The sequence below is a fragment of the Pieris brassicae genome, chromosome Z (assembly GCF_905147105.1).
Source record: "Pieris brassicae chromosome Z, ilPieBrab1.1, whole genome shotgun sequence".
Lineage (NCBI taxonomy): Eukaryota > Metazoa > Arthropoda > Insecta > Lepidoptera > Pieridae > Pieris > Pieris brassicae.
In genome coordinates, this window is record NC_059680.1 from 11,558,972 (window position 1) to 11,577,831 (window position 18,860).

Consider the following 18,860-nt stretch of genomic DNA (forward strand, 5'->3'; position numbering starts at 1 on the left):
GATTTCATGCACTGTTACCTTTAAGATTTCATTCTGTGACCACAGATTAGAGAGACTTCTCTGAATATCTGACAAACTAATGCTAATTAATAGATAAACTATTTATTTATGAAAAATCGTTATATCAGGAACTTATCTTTAATTAAAGAACAGTATGCTGACATATTTCACTAGGATATACGGTTATGATTTATGGCACGGTATATAGTAAAATGAATAGAACAATAGTTTCGTCTAATATTTGTATGTAGTTAATTATTTTATCTCAGGTTACAAATAGAATATATCGTTTTCCGATTTGGGTTTTCCACGCAACACGAATTATAATCGAACAATGTATTTTGGTGCTCCAGATTAATATAAAAATAAAACACCAACAGTATTACTTGAGCTAGGAGTACAAACTACAGGATAAAAATTTAGAAGAAAAGCCTCAGATAAAGAGCCCAATATATAGTATATAAGATATATACTATATATCTAAATGACATTAGCTTACATTTATCTACGTAATCATTCTCATGAATAGCATTTGCTCTGGTAGGTCATGCATTAATACGCAAAATATATTTAATAAAAAAAAATATTTTCTTCATAATGTGTTATACTTTAGTTGCCATGTAAAATATTAGTTGTAAATTTGAAATGGCTAACGTCTAGTCAGCTGCGATGTTACCGCAAAATACCGCCGACAGTTTAGCAATCCAGTTTAACCAGTAGTTACCAAGAGCAATCATTGAAAACGTATCTCACATGTATTATTGTTTTTAAAGTAAGGGGTGCACACTTACTACGAAATTGAGTTATTCGTTATTAAGTTTTGTATATATTATTCTAAAACCAATTACTGGCAACACCGGCCACAAATCCCTCATCACCCTTCGCCTTTAGACTTTGCCGTGCAAGAATTCAATACTTTGTGTCTGTGCGTCTCGGCTTGCGTTTGGTGGGTTCAATTATGGCTCTTTTCAAGATTACAACTTCTAAATTAGTTGAAATACAGGTAAGTTTATACATAATTTTATATCTAAGCACTTTTAATGACAATATATTTTTTACCGCTCTCGCACACATAACCTGTTTAATAGATTTTCGTATTTCGTGTTATGTAATATGAACTATTTTAGGCATAAATTGCACTACTTGTGCATTTTTTTCGATCAATGAGCAGTACTTAAAATAGATTTTAATACCTTGACTATGTTTGTGTATTAAAACGCACGATTAACCCAAGGGGCAAAAACGTTGCTGCGTTGAGGGCGTAACGTTCCAATTTTAAATAGCTTGAAAATATTTTATCATATTAAACTACTCTTTTTATAAAAATCGCCTCCTCGCCTTAGATAGTTCTTCTTAACCCTAAAAATGTTCAAATTTTCTGTAACTAAGGTTATATTATAACAAAATTTGAAGCACTTGAATATATATTTCTTATATAAAATTGATATTAATATGTATTGTTTTCTGTATATAATTTTATGTATATATGAATAATATAATATTTTTTCCACTAAATTTGCATGTGTGGGTATCCATTTAACCTACATTGTACCTTAATCTTACTTTGTTTTAATTACTAATTGCACACATCTGTTTAAAATAAAATAATAGTGAAACTCCATTTAAAACTCTTTTCTGCCTCTGGGACATCTTTATAAAAAATTTTCTTGCACCGAATATACACATATGTTAAGAGAATTTTTAGTTTTTTGTTTGTCTTGTATATTATTGGACTGTATTAATATTAATGTGACTAAGTTTTTGTTAGAAATCATAAATAAGTTATGTACAGCCATCAATCAACGTATAATTGTGAATTTCAAAAGAAAACTGTTGTTCACTTATAAACATGCAAAATGCCAAACTTGTGACAAATATGAATCTTAATTTTGTCATGAATAAAAATTACAAAATTAAACCAAATTTACTAAGTCCGTTTTTTTATTTGGTTGGTTTTTATTATTATTATTACTATGTTGGTTATGTGTATTGTAAATACAGTACATTTTGGAATTTATTTAAATATTAATAAATATATATTATTGTCATGAAGCAGACCTGTAAAAAAAGTTTCATAAATATCAAATGGGAAACTATCAATCATTTGGAGTATTTGTTAAGATCAAACAATAACATTCAGATGAATAGTTAAACAATCACACACAGTGCAAATATAATGTCAAATCATTTTCATTTATCACAAGTTTTAAGTCTGTTTAGTTCTAGTTTTACAAATTAAGATGATATATACCATATTGAAGAGTTAACAATGAAACATTCGCATATTTCATTGGATTTAGTTAAATCTGGAGTACTCCAATCTGAATGTATCATACACATGATAATTCTCATGTGAAGCCAGTAAAAGTCAAGGTTAAAGTCGGACTTAATTCACCTTGCTTAAATCGTGTCGTCCAAATGGCGCGAGAATGTGATAACGTGTGCGTGATTATCTCCTGAGACGTCACGTGAATAACGGTTATGTAATTATTATTGTTACTTTGCCAATGTAGGTTTAAATAAAACTATTCGTTTAGAATCTTTGTGACCGCTTCAATTAAAGTCGTTCTGATTTATAGATTACCGCCGATTTATAACGATTTTGAGTTTTGACTATTTAAAAGTAATTTCTCGCTGTATCTCACTGTGTAACTTTATCTAAAATGTTGTGTATCAAATAGGCGTATCAATCATATCTCTGTTTCTGTTATCGTTAAGCGTAATTATCGTAATCCAAGTTAGGTTCATGACATCCGTGTCCTCTATGTCCCTTTGATTACAACAGTGTTAAAATACTAAACAATTGTAGTATGACTCAAGAGGGACGTGACTTAGATTTCTTCGCGATGCTTTTTCTAGTGGTACTCGAAAATGCAGTTGCAATATGATTATTATCCATTGGTTCAAAGTTTAAAACCTTGATAGTAGATTGAGAATCGAATGTTAACAATTATATATATATATACATTTTAGCTGAAAATTGTACTGGTATTTACTATGACACTAATAATTTAATTTGAAGACTATTGTGATTTTTGCTTCCTAAATCGTGTCCGATAAATCATTAATATTTTTTATTTAGATTTCTTACGTTCTTTAAGACGTAATAAATACTTAGCTTCTTTACGTCACGTCGGACGGTAGTAATAGCCTTGTAGATTGAGAAAAACGATGGAAAATAACTTAAATCTAACATTTACTATGATATGTTATGCAACATTAGCTAAGACAAAGAGGGAAAGACTCTAGGGCTAGGCGATCAGTTAGCTTACTCGAAACATTTATTCCATTTTATTTGACTATTTTGTTTTGCCGATAGTCGATCTAGTGATTAGGGAAGTCGTATCAACTGTCATCCATAATTATTAACATTATTATATACACTAGAGATCGAAGTATACTTTTACATTTGGACGTAGTGAAAAAACGACTCGTTAATACTTAAATGAAGGCCGGATTGGTATCCAATTATACTATAATATCTGGCTGCCCTGATTTTATAATATAGGTATTTTCCCTTGAATTCGGAAACCCGGAAGTAGTTTAGGTTATTTACATAATAGTAATACGATGAAGTTATAGAAAAAAGTTGGTCTAGCCCTCACTTCGACCACTCTGACTTTACTATGTAAATAAAACTTATTACAAGTAATTGTTAGTCTACCAATATAAACGCCACACAAATGTACATTATTAACGAAGCTGTTCTAATTATTACAGAGACGTTTGTCAAGTTATTCTCAGTAGAACATATGTTACTAACATACTTGCGGATTATCGTTTAATTATACGTGAGGCCCTCGTTATGACAATGAGAATCAAATACACAAATAACCTGAATTAACTCGATATATTAATGTGGAACTTAAATATCGCAGACAACATTTATAACAGCAAGTAAAATTACTTTATTATTCGTGTTTAAATATTGCGTAACTCTTCAAGGTTGTTCACTGCCAGTATTTTAGCGCCATAGTTCGTTGAGAGGCTGACGTACCACGTCACGCAGTAAACATGCGTGGATTGTGTACAAGGATTACGTAGATTAATATTTAGACCCTTTTGAAGACATTTAAATTTTGTATGGATTTATCTAGTAATATTTAGCTTTCGCCTTTCGTTTCGGGTCACTTTGGGTCCCAGCCAGCGGAGTGTATAATTAAATAATATTTAGCTCTAAGTAGAAGTTTATTGCTTCTAAAATTTGAATCAGTTTTGCATTAAATTCATAACTATCCGTACTTATAGGAAAAGGTGAAAGGATTCAAATATTCTACCCAATTTGGCTTATGAACCTGAAGATATTTATATATAAATTATATTTTTAAAGTTAAAGTGATAATGTTTTAGGAATTTGACTACGATATTCCAATTTGTCTTGTACCTGTACAGAACGTAACCTTACAAAATGATCCCACAGTGGAGAATATTTAACATTATGTTAATGTATGCGAGGATTGAACTCAGTTCATTTCAAATGCAAGGAACAGGTGATAATAATTTCAATGGTTCTTTTGTTAAGAAACCTTGTTTATCAAAGGACATGTTTTGTCGTTTTTAATTGTTATTTCTCTTTATAGTGCCTGATATGACCGCACATATATTACCTATATTATTTATGATTTCTGAGAACTTCGATTACTCCACGCCCGTGTATAAATTAACTCAAATCCTCAAAAAAAAATTTATTTTATGCAATGAGTGGAGTATGGGGCTGTAGATAATAAAATCACTGATCCATATTTTATGCTTTGTAATTAAGGCAATAAAACTTTAAAAAAAATATATAAAATAAATAAATCAGTGGCGCTACAACCTTTTTAGGTCTGGGTCTCGATATCTGATTTTTTCTTCTCTGTTCCATGATCATTTAAGGATCTAATAGGCAAGTCAAATCAGCCTTCTGTGCCTGACACACGCCGTCGACTTTTTGGGTCCAAGGCATGCCGGTTTCCTCACGATGTTTTCCTTCACCGTTCATATTTAATGCGAAAATAGAAAGAAGTTCATTGGCGCACAGCTGGGATGAGCACGCTGAAGCCACTAGGCCAACAATGCTCCTTAAAAAATATACATTTGTTAATTGTATTGATTGACTTTGTAATATTAAGAAAACTAATTATAATAATTATTTATAAAAGAATTAGAAGATCCTATTTATTTAGTTTTTAGATGTCAGTGCCAAGTCAAAATTTCTCAGATAATCCTTGTGCTTCCAAAGCAAGTTTCGTTAGAGTAGGGTTGCCGATTGGATTTTGGCTTCAACTTATTAATTTATATTCTATAAAGTATAATTCCAAGTGCTACGTTTGTAGAAGCCAGGCAAATTAAAACATTTGTCTATATCGTATATTATATATTGTAGCTAATTGCGATAAGAATTAATATAATAAGTGTATTTTTATTATTCTTACTCGTAGTATTCAGCTTTTTGATTATGCAACTGTTGAATATAAAAATCGCGGTTTGCTTTGGTAGTAGAATACTTCGTTTTTAATGTGTGTTTTGAAAGCAATCGTGAGTCTAATTCTGCTATAGAAAGAGTCGTCACAAAGAACGTGAAACATGACCAAACATACCAATATTTTTCTTACATTATTTATTTTTTTACTACACAGTAAAACACACCTCAAACGCAACGCCACTACAATTGGCAACAATGGCTGGTTTGCCCCAAAAAGTAACCAAAGATACAGACTTGTTATTTCTAACACATAACAACTGATATAAAAAAAAAAAACACTATCCAGCTTTATTGTGTTCAACTGTTTATTAAACCGTCTGGTCGCCGAACGAGAATTGAATCGTCAATCTGGTTTAAATTGCCATCGATTCAGTCAGTATAGAACAAACGCAAGTGGTGATCATACCAATCCATCAAAACGGTTCAAAGAAGCGTCGAGTTAACTCATTGTATCCAATGTCAATTGGTAAACTGCATTTGACCCGACTTATTGATTGAATTGTGGAACAACATTGATAGACTAATTAAGAACGAATATAACAGAACTGTGATCAACGTCATAGTTCATAAAACTAATTAAATTAACAAATAGATACATTGGCCCTTTATTGATTCCTTGTGTATAATGTCTTTAATAGTAACGAATTTTTGCAAAGATTTTGGCCTATGTAAGCGTGATTCTAAAGCTGGAGATCGTAAGGTCGACGTCCGGCTGTGTACCACTTGATTTTTATTTGTATGTGAGCTGTTAACGGAAGGTACGTCATGAGAGAATTGGTATAGCTTAGACTCTAGTGATCTGTGTCCGGCAAACTTACCTACTTGTTCAAATTGAAAAAAATAAAATGACAATTTTAAAATTATCTCCATTTCAGGTGCAAGACTATTAAAATAATTAAATGGTAGATAATACTGAAAAGTAACCAATTATTGCCGAATTGATAAAAATAACTTGCTTTTTACGTATGGCCGGCAACGCACTCGCGAGTCCTCTCGCCAATGGACACTGGCGGTGGTATCAATTAACATTAGGGCTTTCTGCCCGTTTGCCCCGTGTTCCATAAAAAAATGACTTCCGGCAATAACATTTTCTTCGTGGAATAAATCTTAACGAATTTATTTTGTTTAAAGTAAATTCCCTTCGTTAATAATTATATTAAACGTTATCCTCAATACATTTATCCTTATTTTGATGTTACCTTGTTATAAATAAGGTCACATCAAAACCTCCAAGTTGAAGATATTTGAACGTTCGAAATGTAATATCTAGATGTTTTCAATAATTCTAAAATATTTATTCAATTATATGCGTGAGAGATCGATCTATACAGAGACCTCAAGCGTTGATACAGATATTTTCGTCCATCAAAAGCCGGTAACGCACCCACTGTGAAGGGTTTCCATGGGCTGCGGTGACTGCCTTTTATGGCTGTCCCGTAATGTTACTGATTCCACACGATTAAGACTAAAATTAAAATATAATAACTAAATAGTCACTGCTCATTGTATTTTACATATTTCGTTTAATGTTTTACAAGAAAAAAGGTACCTAAATTTATATTAACTTAAAAAATAAATTAAATTATTTAAATTGTTACAGAAAATATGTCCAACGGCATCTATTCTGCTCCGCAACTTGAGTGCGGAGAACACAAACCTTAAGAGCGTGCTACAGGAGAAGATACCGAAAGAACAGGAGAAGATCCGCGAGCTCCGTAAAAAACATGGCGCCACCAAAATGGGAGACGTCACCGTTGATATGGTAAGCTGCAGCGATTATCACCAGATCTTGGTTCATTTAAGGCCACATCTCACTTAACATAGGGGTGGGATTCTGGCCAAACCAAACGTCTGTCCAGTTCTATATAAAAAAGAGATTATTATGATTAGAAGGCCTTTGATCAATATTGGTTATTATTCCCATCACCTATTAATCCCTATCGTGTTTACAATCATTGTATCATCAAACACGAATTGATTATATACTTCCAGATATAGTTAATATATGTATATTTCATGGAAAGAGTAAGATATTCTTAAGTTTATGTCTCAAATGTATGAGTTTAACATATGGGCGTCGTCTTACGCACTTAGTAAAGAATCCTTAGAATCGTAGTGGTCTATGTTAAATAGTACGATATTGAAATGTAACTAAAACATAATGGAGTAGACCATACTCCGTTTGGTCCGTCCGGTTTTTTAGGTAACGGGCAAAAAATATATTGTAAAGATATACAAATAGTATTTAAATTTATATTCATAGAAATTATTAAACAAACTTATGACTTTAATACTGATAATTTAATACTAATTTTAAAGAGCATTTTAAAATTTTACATTTAGGATGTTAGTTACTCTAATCATCCTAAAAAGTCAAATTTCGACTGGCTAGAAAATGACTAGAAAATGCGTACTTTTGACCCAGATATAGAGTTTACACAATGTAATGTCTCTCTTTCTCTTCAGTCGGTAGCTCATGTTCGAACGTCATGCTCACCAAGGAAACATCTGGAGCAAACTATCTGTTACCAGCGCTTCTTTTATTACAGTGCACAGTTTTGAGGACGATGAATCTTTCCCTTGATCGGTTCATCTGATTGGTGAACGGCCACGTGATCTTTAGCATTCTGTGTTACCACGATCAGTTCTCCAAGATCTCATCATCTCTGCTTATTGTATGACAATGTTGTTTATGGTGATCTAAATACATAAAACATTACAGATGTACGGTGGAATGCGCGGAATCAAGGGTTTGATCTGTGAAACATCAGTGCTTGACGCTGATGAAGGTATCAGATTCCGTGGTCTCTCCATCCCCGAGTGTCAAAAGCAACTGCCCAAAGCCAAGGGTGGTGACGAGCCTTTGCCCGAAGGTCTTTTCTGGCTTCTTGTCACAGGGGAAGTTCCCACCGAAGCCCAAGTCGCAGCGATTTCCAAAGAATGGGCTCAAAGGTAATTTTTTTCTTATATAGGATGATTGTTGTATAGGATGGTGTTCGTCACCTGTAACAATCAAACCTTATTAAAATCGATTTGTCATTTTAAGGCGTGGTATTAAATTTTAAATAAAAATATAGTGTTTTCCAATAAACATAGATTACACAGTAAGCACGGGGTTCTTTAGAGTTATCTTCATGATTACTTAGATCTTTTGGAACCCTTTTTTTACTTTGTGTTAAACCCAAAATCTTAAGTTTTCAAAATTCAAAGAAGCAATCGTAGTCACCTTCACGGTGACCTTCGAGTACTCGGAGGTTAATTCTGGAGAAATATTAGGAAGTAAGGAAGCTGCAAAAATCTATTAGACACGCCGTATGAAAATTACAGTTCTTGTACATATAATTTAACGAACAATCTACCTTAATTCCGTCAGAAAGATCTATATACATTATTTTTTCAGGGCGGAATTACCAGCACACGTCGTGACAATGCTCAACAATATGCCAACCAAATTACACCCAATGTCGCAATTTTCGGCTGCCGTAACTGCCCTTAACAGCGAGTCTAAGTTCGCTCAAGCCTACTCTGAGGGTGTCCACAAGTCCAAGTACTGGGAGGTCAGTAAAAAAAAACAGCGTCCCCAAAACCCTTCTAGTTTACCCTAATAGGCAAATAGGTGATCAACCTTCTGATCACAAAGGCATTCCGGTTTCCCCACTATGTTTTCCTTCACCGTACGAGCGAAGTTAAATGTGCACATAAATTCCATTGGTGCACAGCTGGGCTTCGAACCATTGCTCAGTAAATAGAAACGTATAAAAATTACTGTTACTAGATTGTATTCTTCGAAGATATATTCAAATTATATCTTATTTTGAATGAATTCCGGAAATTTGCACAGTTCACTATTAAATACAAAGAGATTGAAAATTATAAGATAATATTGTTTTTACGTAAAATAATTTCTAAAGTATAGTTGGGGTATCGAACACGACTGTTACAACTAAGATCGGAGTCCACTCCACTATTGTATGTAGATATAGGTTTGTAATAAATAATTTTCAGTATGTTTACGAAGACGCAATGAACTTGATTGCCAAGTTGCCAGTGATTGCCGCAACCATCTACCGCAATGTTTATCGCGATGGTAAGGGAATTGGTGCCATTGACGAGAACAAGGATTGGTCAGCTAACTACTGCACCATGCTTGGCTTCGACGATCCACAGTTCACTGAACTAATGCGTCTCTACCTGACCATTCACAGGTAAAATAAATTTTATTCTACATCATCAGGTTAACATTAAGAAGGCCCACTCCAATTTTTTCCACTTGTCTCTCAACCAATTTCCAATCCTTTTTTCCAACTCTGGGAACAGAGTTCTGGTGGGCTTTCTATCTGTTTTCTTATTTTTTTTCTAATTCACGGATATTTGTCGTAAACACGAAAAAAATTGAACAATATGAAATCTATTTTATAATGCCAAATTGTGTTCATATATCAATAAAATTTTCATTAAGTCGTGAAGTGCTAATTGTAATTGAATGAAAAATAATATTATAGATACCTTTAAATGTGCTAAATAACCCAAAAACCAGCTTTGCGAATTTGTCTTGTGTGTTGCGAATTAATTGTGTTTGTGATTCATGTAATATATTTTAATTTCCTTCGTCTAACGTTTAAATTTTTTATTAATACTTCTATTTTGTGCGCAAATGTCTTTCCAATTGCATGGTCATGATCTCAAAAGTTTAATTACTGCGGCTTGCACGACACCTTCATATTTTGGAAATAAAGATAAGATATGATACTCAGGAACAATAGCTTGTTATTGTTAAATAATTTTTCAAATCGGACCACTTTTCGTACGTTCATAATATGTCTGAAAATATATTTTTTTATTTTTATCGCTGAAGTATGTAGTCACTTTTCATTTTTCTAAATGCTTCTTTTTAATTTATAAAGCGTACAATGCATTGTACAAATACATTGTTACAAAACTTTTTATAAAATATTTGAACGGATATTTTTTTACATTATGTACGTAACGCAAGGTTTCGAGTACCTTAAGACAGTACTGTCAAATTGGTTTATTACGTTTTGTTTTAAGAAATGAAATATTTATGGTAAACTGTCATCTCATAAACATGGATATCACTGTACTTCGAAACTATTAGATATTGTGATTATTGAAACGTTACAATATTATGTTTTTATTTGCAATACTCCCGTAGGTTCGTTTGCCACTCTATTCTGTAACAAAAAGAAATATATTGCTTATAGGTAGGTATTATAACTTGCTTATAGGTAATCCTTAAAAATACATTCAAATTTGAATGTATGTTACATTTATTAACAACGAAGTATTCATACAATTAATATTCTTAACCTACATAGTAGTAATAATAATTCATAATTGATGAATACAAAATGAAACAAATTTTTGTCCCTGTGGCAGTGTATCCGTAACGCTGTATTGCGGCACTTATTCGTTAAGCGAGGTAAGCACCAATAAAATTCAATTCTATACGTTATTAAATATTCAATTGCTTATGGCTTTTCGCGTATTTATGAATCCGTACCTAATTATTTATATGTTCTCACTATCATTAATTAGATTTCTCAGACAATTGTGCATCTCGAAGGTTCTTTGTTACTTACGACTCAATATGTTTATAGCTGGAAATAACTTGTGACGTCAACGATTGATATTTAATTGTTTACTCTACATTTTAGTGATTTCCGGTTGCGCAATAAACGTGTAATTCAATAACTTAAATTTCTTCATATTAACTAACCTATTTTGCTTTAAAATGAGCTCTATATTCATGTCTTATGTTGCTTGTTACCTATCATTACGAAAATATTACTAATAATTAATATGGATCGGTATAACCGTTTATTCTTAAACTAACAGAATCTCTTCAATAATATTATTTACAACATAAATTTTAATAAATAAATCACGTTACACACTTTTTAGGCCTGGGCCTCAGATTTATGTATCTGTTTCATGATCTAATAGGCAAGTAGGTGATCAGCCTTATGTGCCTGACACACACTGTTGACTTTTTTAGTCTAAAGCAAGCCGGTTTCTCACGATGATTTCCTTCACCGTTCGTGCGAATGTTAAATGCGCTCATAGAAAGTCCATTGGTGCACAGCCGGGGATCGAACCTACGACCTCAGGGATGAGAGACGCACGCTGAAGCCAACACTGGTAATTTTAATAAAATGTATAAATAGGCTGACTGGTGTACCTTTAGTGCTGGCAGCATTTCGTCTCTGTATTGCGATACTTATTCGTTGAATGGGGAAAGCCCCAGCTCACGGGACACCGGTACTTATCTACTAGTCGCCGACATAAATCTTTAATTAGCGCTTGTGCATTTGAACCCAACGGCCCAAAAGTCTACTCCAAGGAGAGTGTTATAACATTTACATACATATATAACATTACAAATTGTATAGTTAGTTTCGATTTGAATTAACACGAAATTGATAATGACAAATATGGGTCTACGTTATGCTTATTAAAAATAATCATTAATGTAAAAAATCAATTGGGGCAATCACGTCAGCACATTTAACAATTATTTTTTTACTATTAAGATACAAAAGCTTTCAATATTAATTATTCAATCAATCATTTAAATTATATGATGCCGACAATATTTGATGAGTTTTCTGTACTCCACAAATTAAAATTAAAAATCGATTTAAAACGTTCATAGGTACAGAAATAGATTTGATACCAATCACGTTCTATAGGTATAATTACAGGCATTGTATCCAATTGCAAAGGCGCGTTCATGTACAATATTGAGTCAATTATTGGCACGATACGTTTCAATAATATGTCAATTGATCATCTCAATGAGAAACTGTGACTATAATCTATATAGAACTCACGTGTATGATTAAATCATCAGGAACCTAGTTACTCCTGGGTTGTCTTGGCCCCAGAGACGAGAAATTTCCAGTTCTGAAAGTTTCTCTACTTTGAAAGGATTTAATAGGTATAGTGTTATAGTGAATAAATTTATGAAGTTTATAACACATCTTGAAAGTAATTTACTCAGTGTAAAGTCTACAAAGCAAAATGCAAAAATAAATCAATTAAGACATAATTTCATAGAGATTACTTTTTCATCAATTATTTTAGTGTCCACGACTAAGGGTCACCGTTTATAAAAAGTTAATTATTTGCTGCTTCCGCCTTTAATATAAATGATTTCATAGAAGCTAAACAATCACTGCCCTATTTCTTTAATACTATTTGAGCGAATTTTTAGCTTAATGGACGACTCCAATAGCTTCGAATATTGTTAAACCCGCAGGTTTTATACGTTATCACATGTACACTTAACGAGCGATTACATACCTATTTGTGATAATATACTAATTTCTAGTAAAGCGATTGAATAGCCTTGCAAATGTTGATATATAATTATATGTGCGTGACTAAACACAAGATTTGTAGCTGTACCGTATGGGGATATAATTTTTGTACGTTGATTAATCGTGTCATATGTAAACAAATCTATATTAATTCTTTAAACTGTCATCCTGACTGACAAGTTGTAAATTTTATTTTACGGATTTTGAATCCGAATACAAATCGACGTGAACTGGAAGCTTAACACGACTTGATTGATATGATGTCAGTTATTTTGTGTAAATAATGTTTAACTTACAAGATAATTTCTTTGAGTAAATAAAGCTAGGCTCAAAACATGGATGGTGGCTAATACATCTATAATATCATTTTAGAAAACCAAATACTGTTTCATCTTTCGAATTTCGAAATGTCGTTATCTCAGAATCTTGAAATATTTAATGTTATCGCTATTCGTCTTATCGTTATCAATGTCACCTTGAATTATGTCAATAGACTACGACCCAAAAATAGATAACAAATATATCACGATCTGTATCAAGATATTACCTGGACCAATACATATATGTTGCTAAGCTATATTAATTTGTATTTAGATAATTAAATTTTTTTAAAAAACAAATGGCAACATTTCCTCGCTGTATATTGCGACACTTATTCCATGAGCGAGGAAAGCATCAGCTGTGGGGTCACCCGTATTAAATGAATTAAATATTTTATTAGCGCCTGTGCACTTGAACTGTCGACTCAAGAGTCTCTACTCCAAAGGGAATAAAATCGAATATGGAGGAAAGACTCTTATCGAAATTATAAGCAATACTTACATATAACAAATGTCAGGAACAACTTCTCATTTTGGGAAATCTTTCATAACCAACAGTTCAGTCTTTCTATAGATTACTTCCTGTATGTATACATCATTTATGTATAAAAAAATTATATAAATAACGAAGAAGACTAAAAAATAAGTTCGATTTGCGGCAGTCGTTAAGATTTGTTAACGTATTAGCTAGCTATAGACAGGAGCTTATATTAGAAATAAAATTAAGAGTAGTGGTACAACGTCAAAGGTCATAAACGTCTCGATAGTGTTAACTGTTCGTAAATAAATATCACATGATTTAATGTATAGATATAGGAAAAGATTTGTTCGTTGTAACAAATGAAGCTAAAAACTACTGGACTTTGAATTCTTTGAATGACTTTGTGTCCAGTCTTTCAATATTACAATTTTTCATTATCTCTGATTAAAATTATTTTTTATTAATTATTTAGCCGAACCTGTTACACTGATAGTTTTCGTATGTTATATTAAATCTAAACGTTGTTATAAATTAATTTTTACATAACTTGAAATAATAAAAAAACAAGCGTAATTAAAACTATGCCTTCTGTGATAACTGATGAATTAAGATTTATTGATTAATTCACGTAGTGAAGAAGCGAGAGTTGGCTTGTTTAAGGCATTTAAAGGCAAGTCTGTAACTTATAAATGATTTTAGCTGGCTTCATGAAGAAAAAAAGATTTCCATATTCGTTGTATAAAAAAACACAAAAGATCATATAAAAACAAATGAACTACGAGTTCGAAATCTCTTCATCAATAAATTATTCTTGTCGCGGTTATTTATTGAAAGTGTTGCGAATGTCATTGTACCAATTTGGAACTTCAAATAACACTTGTGTGTACCACTTGGCAACATATCCATTGCGTAATGTACTCTACACGAAACGTACGTGAACTTATAGAACAAGGAACTTAGACATGTTTCCAATAGTACAGAGATTTTCATTAACTATTGAGATTATATAAAGAACATAAATCACCTGCTAATAGTAGTGAGATTAGAGTGAAGCAACTCTTAATTGACGTCTCTGAACGACCATTCAGAAATAAAAGATGTGTTGCCAAGCGAATGTTTTATTGCTGAGCGAATTTGAATTTACAACTACTTAATTGATAAAACACACCAACAGGTTATATAAGTACTGGATTTACATTTTTACGAACTGGGTATTTTCAGTATCGATATATGTATCAAATTCAGAAAGTTCAGATTTTTTTAAAGTGATGGAAATAAATTAAATTGGATTAGTATTTATTTATCCAGTATTTATTTTCCTTCCAGATGGTGTTAAAAATAATTGGTATATTGCTTATGCTTACCTTCCTGTTAATGTCTTAATTAAGCGTAGGAAATACTCTGTCCTTGAAATCAGCATTTTAATTTGACGCTTCATTAGTAATTCATTTGATAAGTAAAGTATTAATGTATAATCGAACAATTGGCACTTCACGAAGGATAGAATTTCTTTAAAAATATTATTCAGTTCTGTATATACATAAGGAATTCGTATTATATTTAATAAACGTTCTGGAATGTCATTTGTTTATAGTGACCACGAAGGTGGGAATGTATCAGCGCACACAACTCACTTGGTTGGATCAGCTCTGAGCGACCCTTACCTGTCATTCGCTGCTGGACTTAACGGTCTGGCTGGACCACTCCACGGTCTTGCTAACCAGGAGGTATGGATATGATTTGGGTAGTAATACCACGGAGCAAAATTCACTTCTGAACTATTTCTTAAGACGCCATTTTGGACACGAAAACTAGCCGAAATTTACTAGAAATAAGCTAAATATTGATGACAAATATTTCTGTTTTACCTCCCTTCTTGAAGGCCAAGCACAGTTGGTACATTTTTTAGGTACTTGTGACTCCTTTGAAGTCTATTTTGGCAACTAATGATCAAAATTTGTCTAGATTATATATACATCGACAATGAATTCAAAGAATTATTACAAAACGAATGCCAATTACGTAAAAAGAAAAAAAAAAATTAACTTATTCATACAAATGAGACGAAAGACTCGTTAAAGGAATGCTATTAGTATTAATCGTCTGAGAAGAAATTCTAGAAACGTCCTACTTTAGTCTTTTCTATGGTATGTAATTTCTATATCGATGATAAATAAGACCAAACCTCAAAAATCATATTAGTTAATTTTACCATGTAATAAGAGGGGTTGTGTACTTTTATAATTTAAACCGTTATTAAAACCTAAAATTGTCTTGCATAACACTAATATGTATGATAAAAAAGTATGAATATTAGGAATTGTCTGCTGCCCGTTTTATAGATATTACTTTCAAACTTTTAACACTATACCACGGTCTATATAGGTCATAGCTACATAATATTTGTATAGATGAATGACTTTGACACTTTAATTTCACAGGTATTAATCTGGTTGGAGAAGCTCCGTAAGCAAGTTGGTGACAACTTCACAGAAGAGAGCCTGAAAGAGTTCATCTGGAAGACCCTGAAGTCTGGTCAAGTTGTTCCTGGATATGGACACGCTGTACTCCGAAAGACTGACCCTAGGTAAGATAGATTATGAAATTCCATATAAACAATTGTAAAATAAATATCATAATAGTCTTATTGGTCTAGTGGCTAGCAAGTTCGACTATATCATAAGGTCTCGGGTTCGAAATCCCTGGTGGGTCAAAAAATCGCCATTTTCGATATTTGCCTTATGAAATAGACTTGTGTATTCTCGCACACTAAAATCATACAAGATCTTAAATATCGTTTAAACGATACAAATAGTATATACATATTATATCTTTACAGATACACATGCCAACGTGAATTCGCTCTCAAGCACTTGCCCAACGACCCCTTATTCAAACTGGTGGCTGCTGTTTACAAAGTTGTCCCACCGATCCTAACTGAGCTTGGCAAGGTCAAGAACCCATGGCCCAATGTTGACTCGCACTCCGGTGTATTGCTACAGGTAATTTATCCCCAAACTATTTAAAATCACACTTAAGAAATATCTCAATCTCATTTATTAAGTTAAATTCATTAAAAAATTGTATTCAATTTATTGATCTTGTTGTTTGAAATGTGTTTTTTTTCTTCATTTTCTGACAGTTTTGAGAATATAATAAGCTTAGTTACTTCAGAGTGAATCTTAAATCCTAATGCATTAAGGGTAAGTCCGCGATCTGCGAAATGTATGAGAATTGATAAACGGGAAGTGCTAAGTCTCAACTCTGATTCTTTCTCCTAAAACATTTTTGCAAAGGAATCATTATGAATATTTACTGATCTTACACTATACACAAACTTTGAGCTTTTCTGGCTTAAAATAAATCAAAAGGGGACCAAAGTTCAGGAAAATAATTAAACCTTCTATTTCAGTATTACGGTTTGAAGGAGATGAACTACTACACTGTTATGTTCGGTGTCTCCCGTGCATTGGGTGTGCTTGCACAACTTGTCTGGTCTCGCGCCCTCGGCTTCCCTATCGAAAGACCAAAATCCTTCAGCACTGACGCCCTCATCAAACAACTCGGAAAATAAGTCATTTCAAGACAAAACCACATATCCATAGCCCCCCACCCCCCTTCATATCCATAGCCTCATTACAGTACTTATTAATTCATATTTATTCCAAGAACTTAGAAGGCACGTTTATAGATTAACTGCCAATTTAGTGAACAATGTATGAATTTAATCACAATAAATAAGGGTTTACAAATTTTTAAAATTTATGTAAATCATGGGGTTGCGGTTGACAAAACATTATTGGTTTTGGATAAAATTTTGTATAAGTAAAGTAGTTTATCACTAAATTGCACCACACTTATAATTTCTATATTGTTTTTTCTAGACTTAAGAATAAACGCGAAATTATTATTGTTTTTGTGTACTTATGTCTGTGATTTATTACTTTAGATTTTTTTCTGAGTGGTCAAACCAACAGTGTGGTGTTATATGGGCTTAGAATAGATCATTAGCCAACTGTATGCTATATATTGTTGAATCATGTCCATGTTCTTAATCATATTTGTAAATACATCTATTGTATATTTTTTGTCTACCTTTGAGTGTTTCCTTTCTAAAAACTTAATTTTTTAAAATTATTTTTTCCCATTACTATTTTAAGAGACAGCCTAAAATATGTAATATGATCTTGGACATTTTTGAATGAATCACAATTGCATATTCAGTATTTTTTAATTTTCATTGTACTTAGATTAAAACTTGCTTTAAAATGTCATATGTGTATTTCTGTACATATATAACATTTTATACTATTTGATAAATACTATTTATTTGACATTGATACTTGTAGTCTAATTTATTTTCAAGTTACCAAAGTATTGAATTATTTATTATTCATTTCACATAGAGTTTTGGGTCATGTCATCGTAATGGATTTAGAAATAGTCCACCGTAGATGGAAAGTGGGCAGCAGTTATGAACTAAGATTGAATCAAATTGACAATACAATAATTAAAGGAAATAATATTCGATGTAGTTTTTTTTTATTTACTTTTATGTTGGCCTAGTAATCATGCTCATTGGGATGAAATACTACATAACATTGCTAGAATTAATCCTTGAAAATTGCGTTTAATACCAACAAAAAGATAAATCAATCCATTGTGATTTTTATAGTAAAGTAAGTAGGTTCTCAGTGGTTCGATTGCCGGTGAAATAATTGTTTTGGATCCAGAAGTCCTTTAAAAAAATAATTAGTTATGGATACACAAATGTGTCTTCCCATGCCTCAGCAATTAACCTCCAAAAGTATTATTTAACTTGCAAAAAATAAATATATGAATAACACATTTCATTTTTATTATATCGATGGGTAAAGTAGCCTACGGGATAGGATCTCCGCACTTGGGCACCCAGTTTAGTTCCCGCCTTTGTTATTAGACCAAAAAAAATAATTTGTTTTTCCATAATACTAATCAAGACAAGTTATAGCTAAAATAAGCAGCTGATGTAAAGTAATAATATAAGGTTGGTCGTGGAAGTAGATCTCTATAAGGCAGAAAGCACACCATATATAAATAAGTTTTTAGTTGTTAAGGAATTCTTCGTAATACTACAGAGAGTGAAATAAATAAATTTTGCCTTTATCATTAATTATAATTGTTTAGTTCTTAGCTTTTCCAATTTAACAAGTACATACACTAGATACTAAAGTCTGATAACCATTCATAATATCTGTTATCTGTATTCTAGAGTT

The 18,860-nt window shown here is 32.1% G+C and overlaps 1 protein-coding gene across 1 annotated transcript; it reads left to right on the forward strand.

Moving 5' to 3' along the window:
- The first annotated feature begins 845 nt into the window (after window positions 1-845).
- On the forward strand, window positions 846-18,135 carry LOC123718377 (probable citrate synthase 2, mitochondrial). Its single transcript, XM_045674783.1, has 9 exons — window positions 846-1,003; window positions 7,065-7,226; window positions 8,187-8,416; window positions 8,865-9,021; window positions 9,470-9,669; window positions 15,200-15,332; window positions 16,047-16,192; window positions 16,445-16,607; window positions 17,018-18,135. The coding sequence occupies exons 1-9, from the start codon at window positions 959-961 to the stop codon at window positions 17,177-17,179; spliced, it is 1,398 nt and encodes a 465-aa protein (XP_045530739.1). The 5' UTR covers window positions 846-958; the 3' UTR covers window positions 17,180-18,135.
- Window positions 18,136-18,860: the final 725 nt, after the last annotated feature.

Coding starts and splice junctions, on each gene's coding strand:
- LOC123718377 (XM_045674783.1), top strand. CDS start 959: ATGGCTCTTTTCAAGATTACAACTTCTAAATTAGTTGAAATACAG. Junction 7,227..8,186: donor GAGACGTCACCGTTGATATG/GTAAGCTGCAGC, acceptor AAAACATTACAG/ATGTACGGTGGAATGCGCGG. Junction 16,193..16,444: donor CTCCGAAAGACTGACCCTAG/GTAAGATAGATT, acceptor ATATCTTTACAG/ATACACATGCCAACGTGAAT.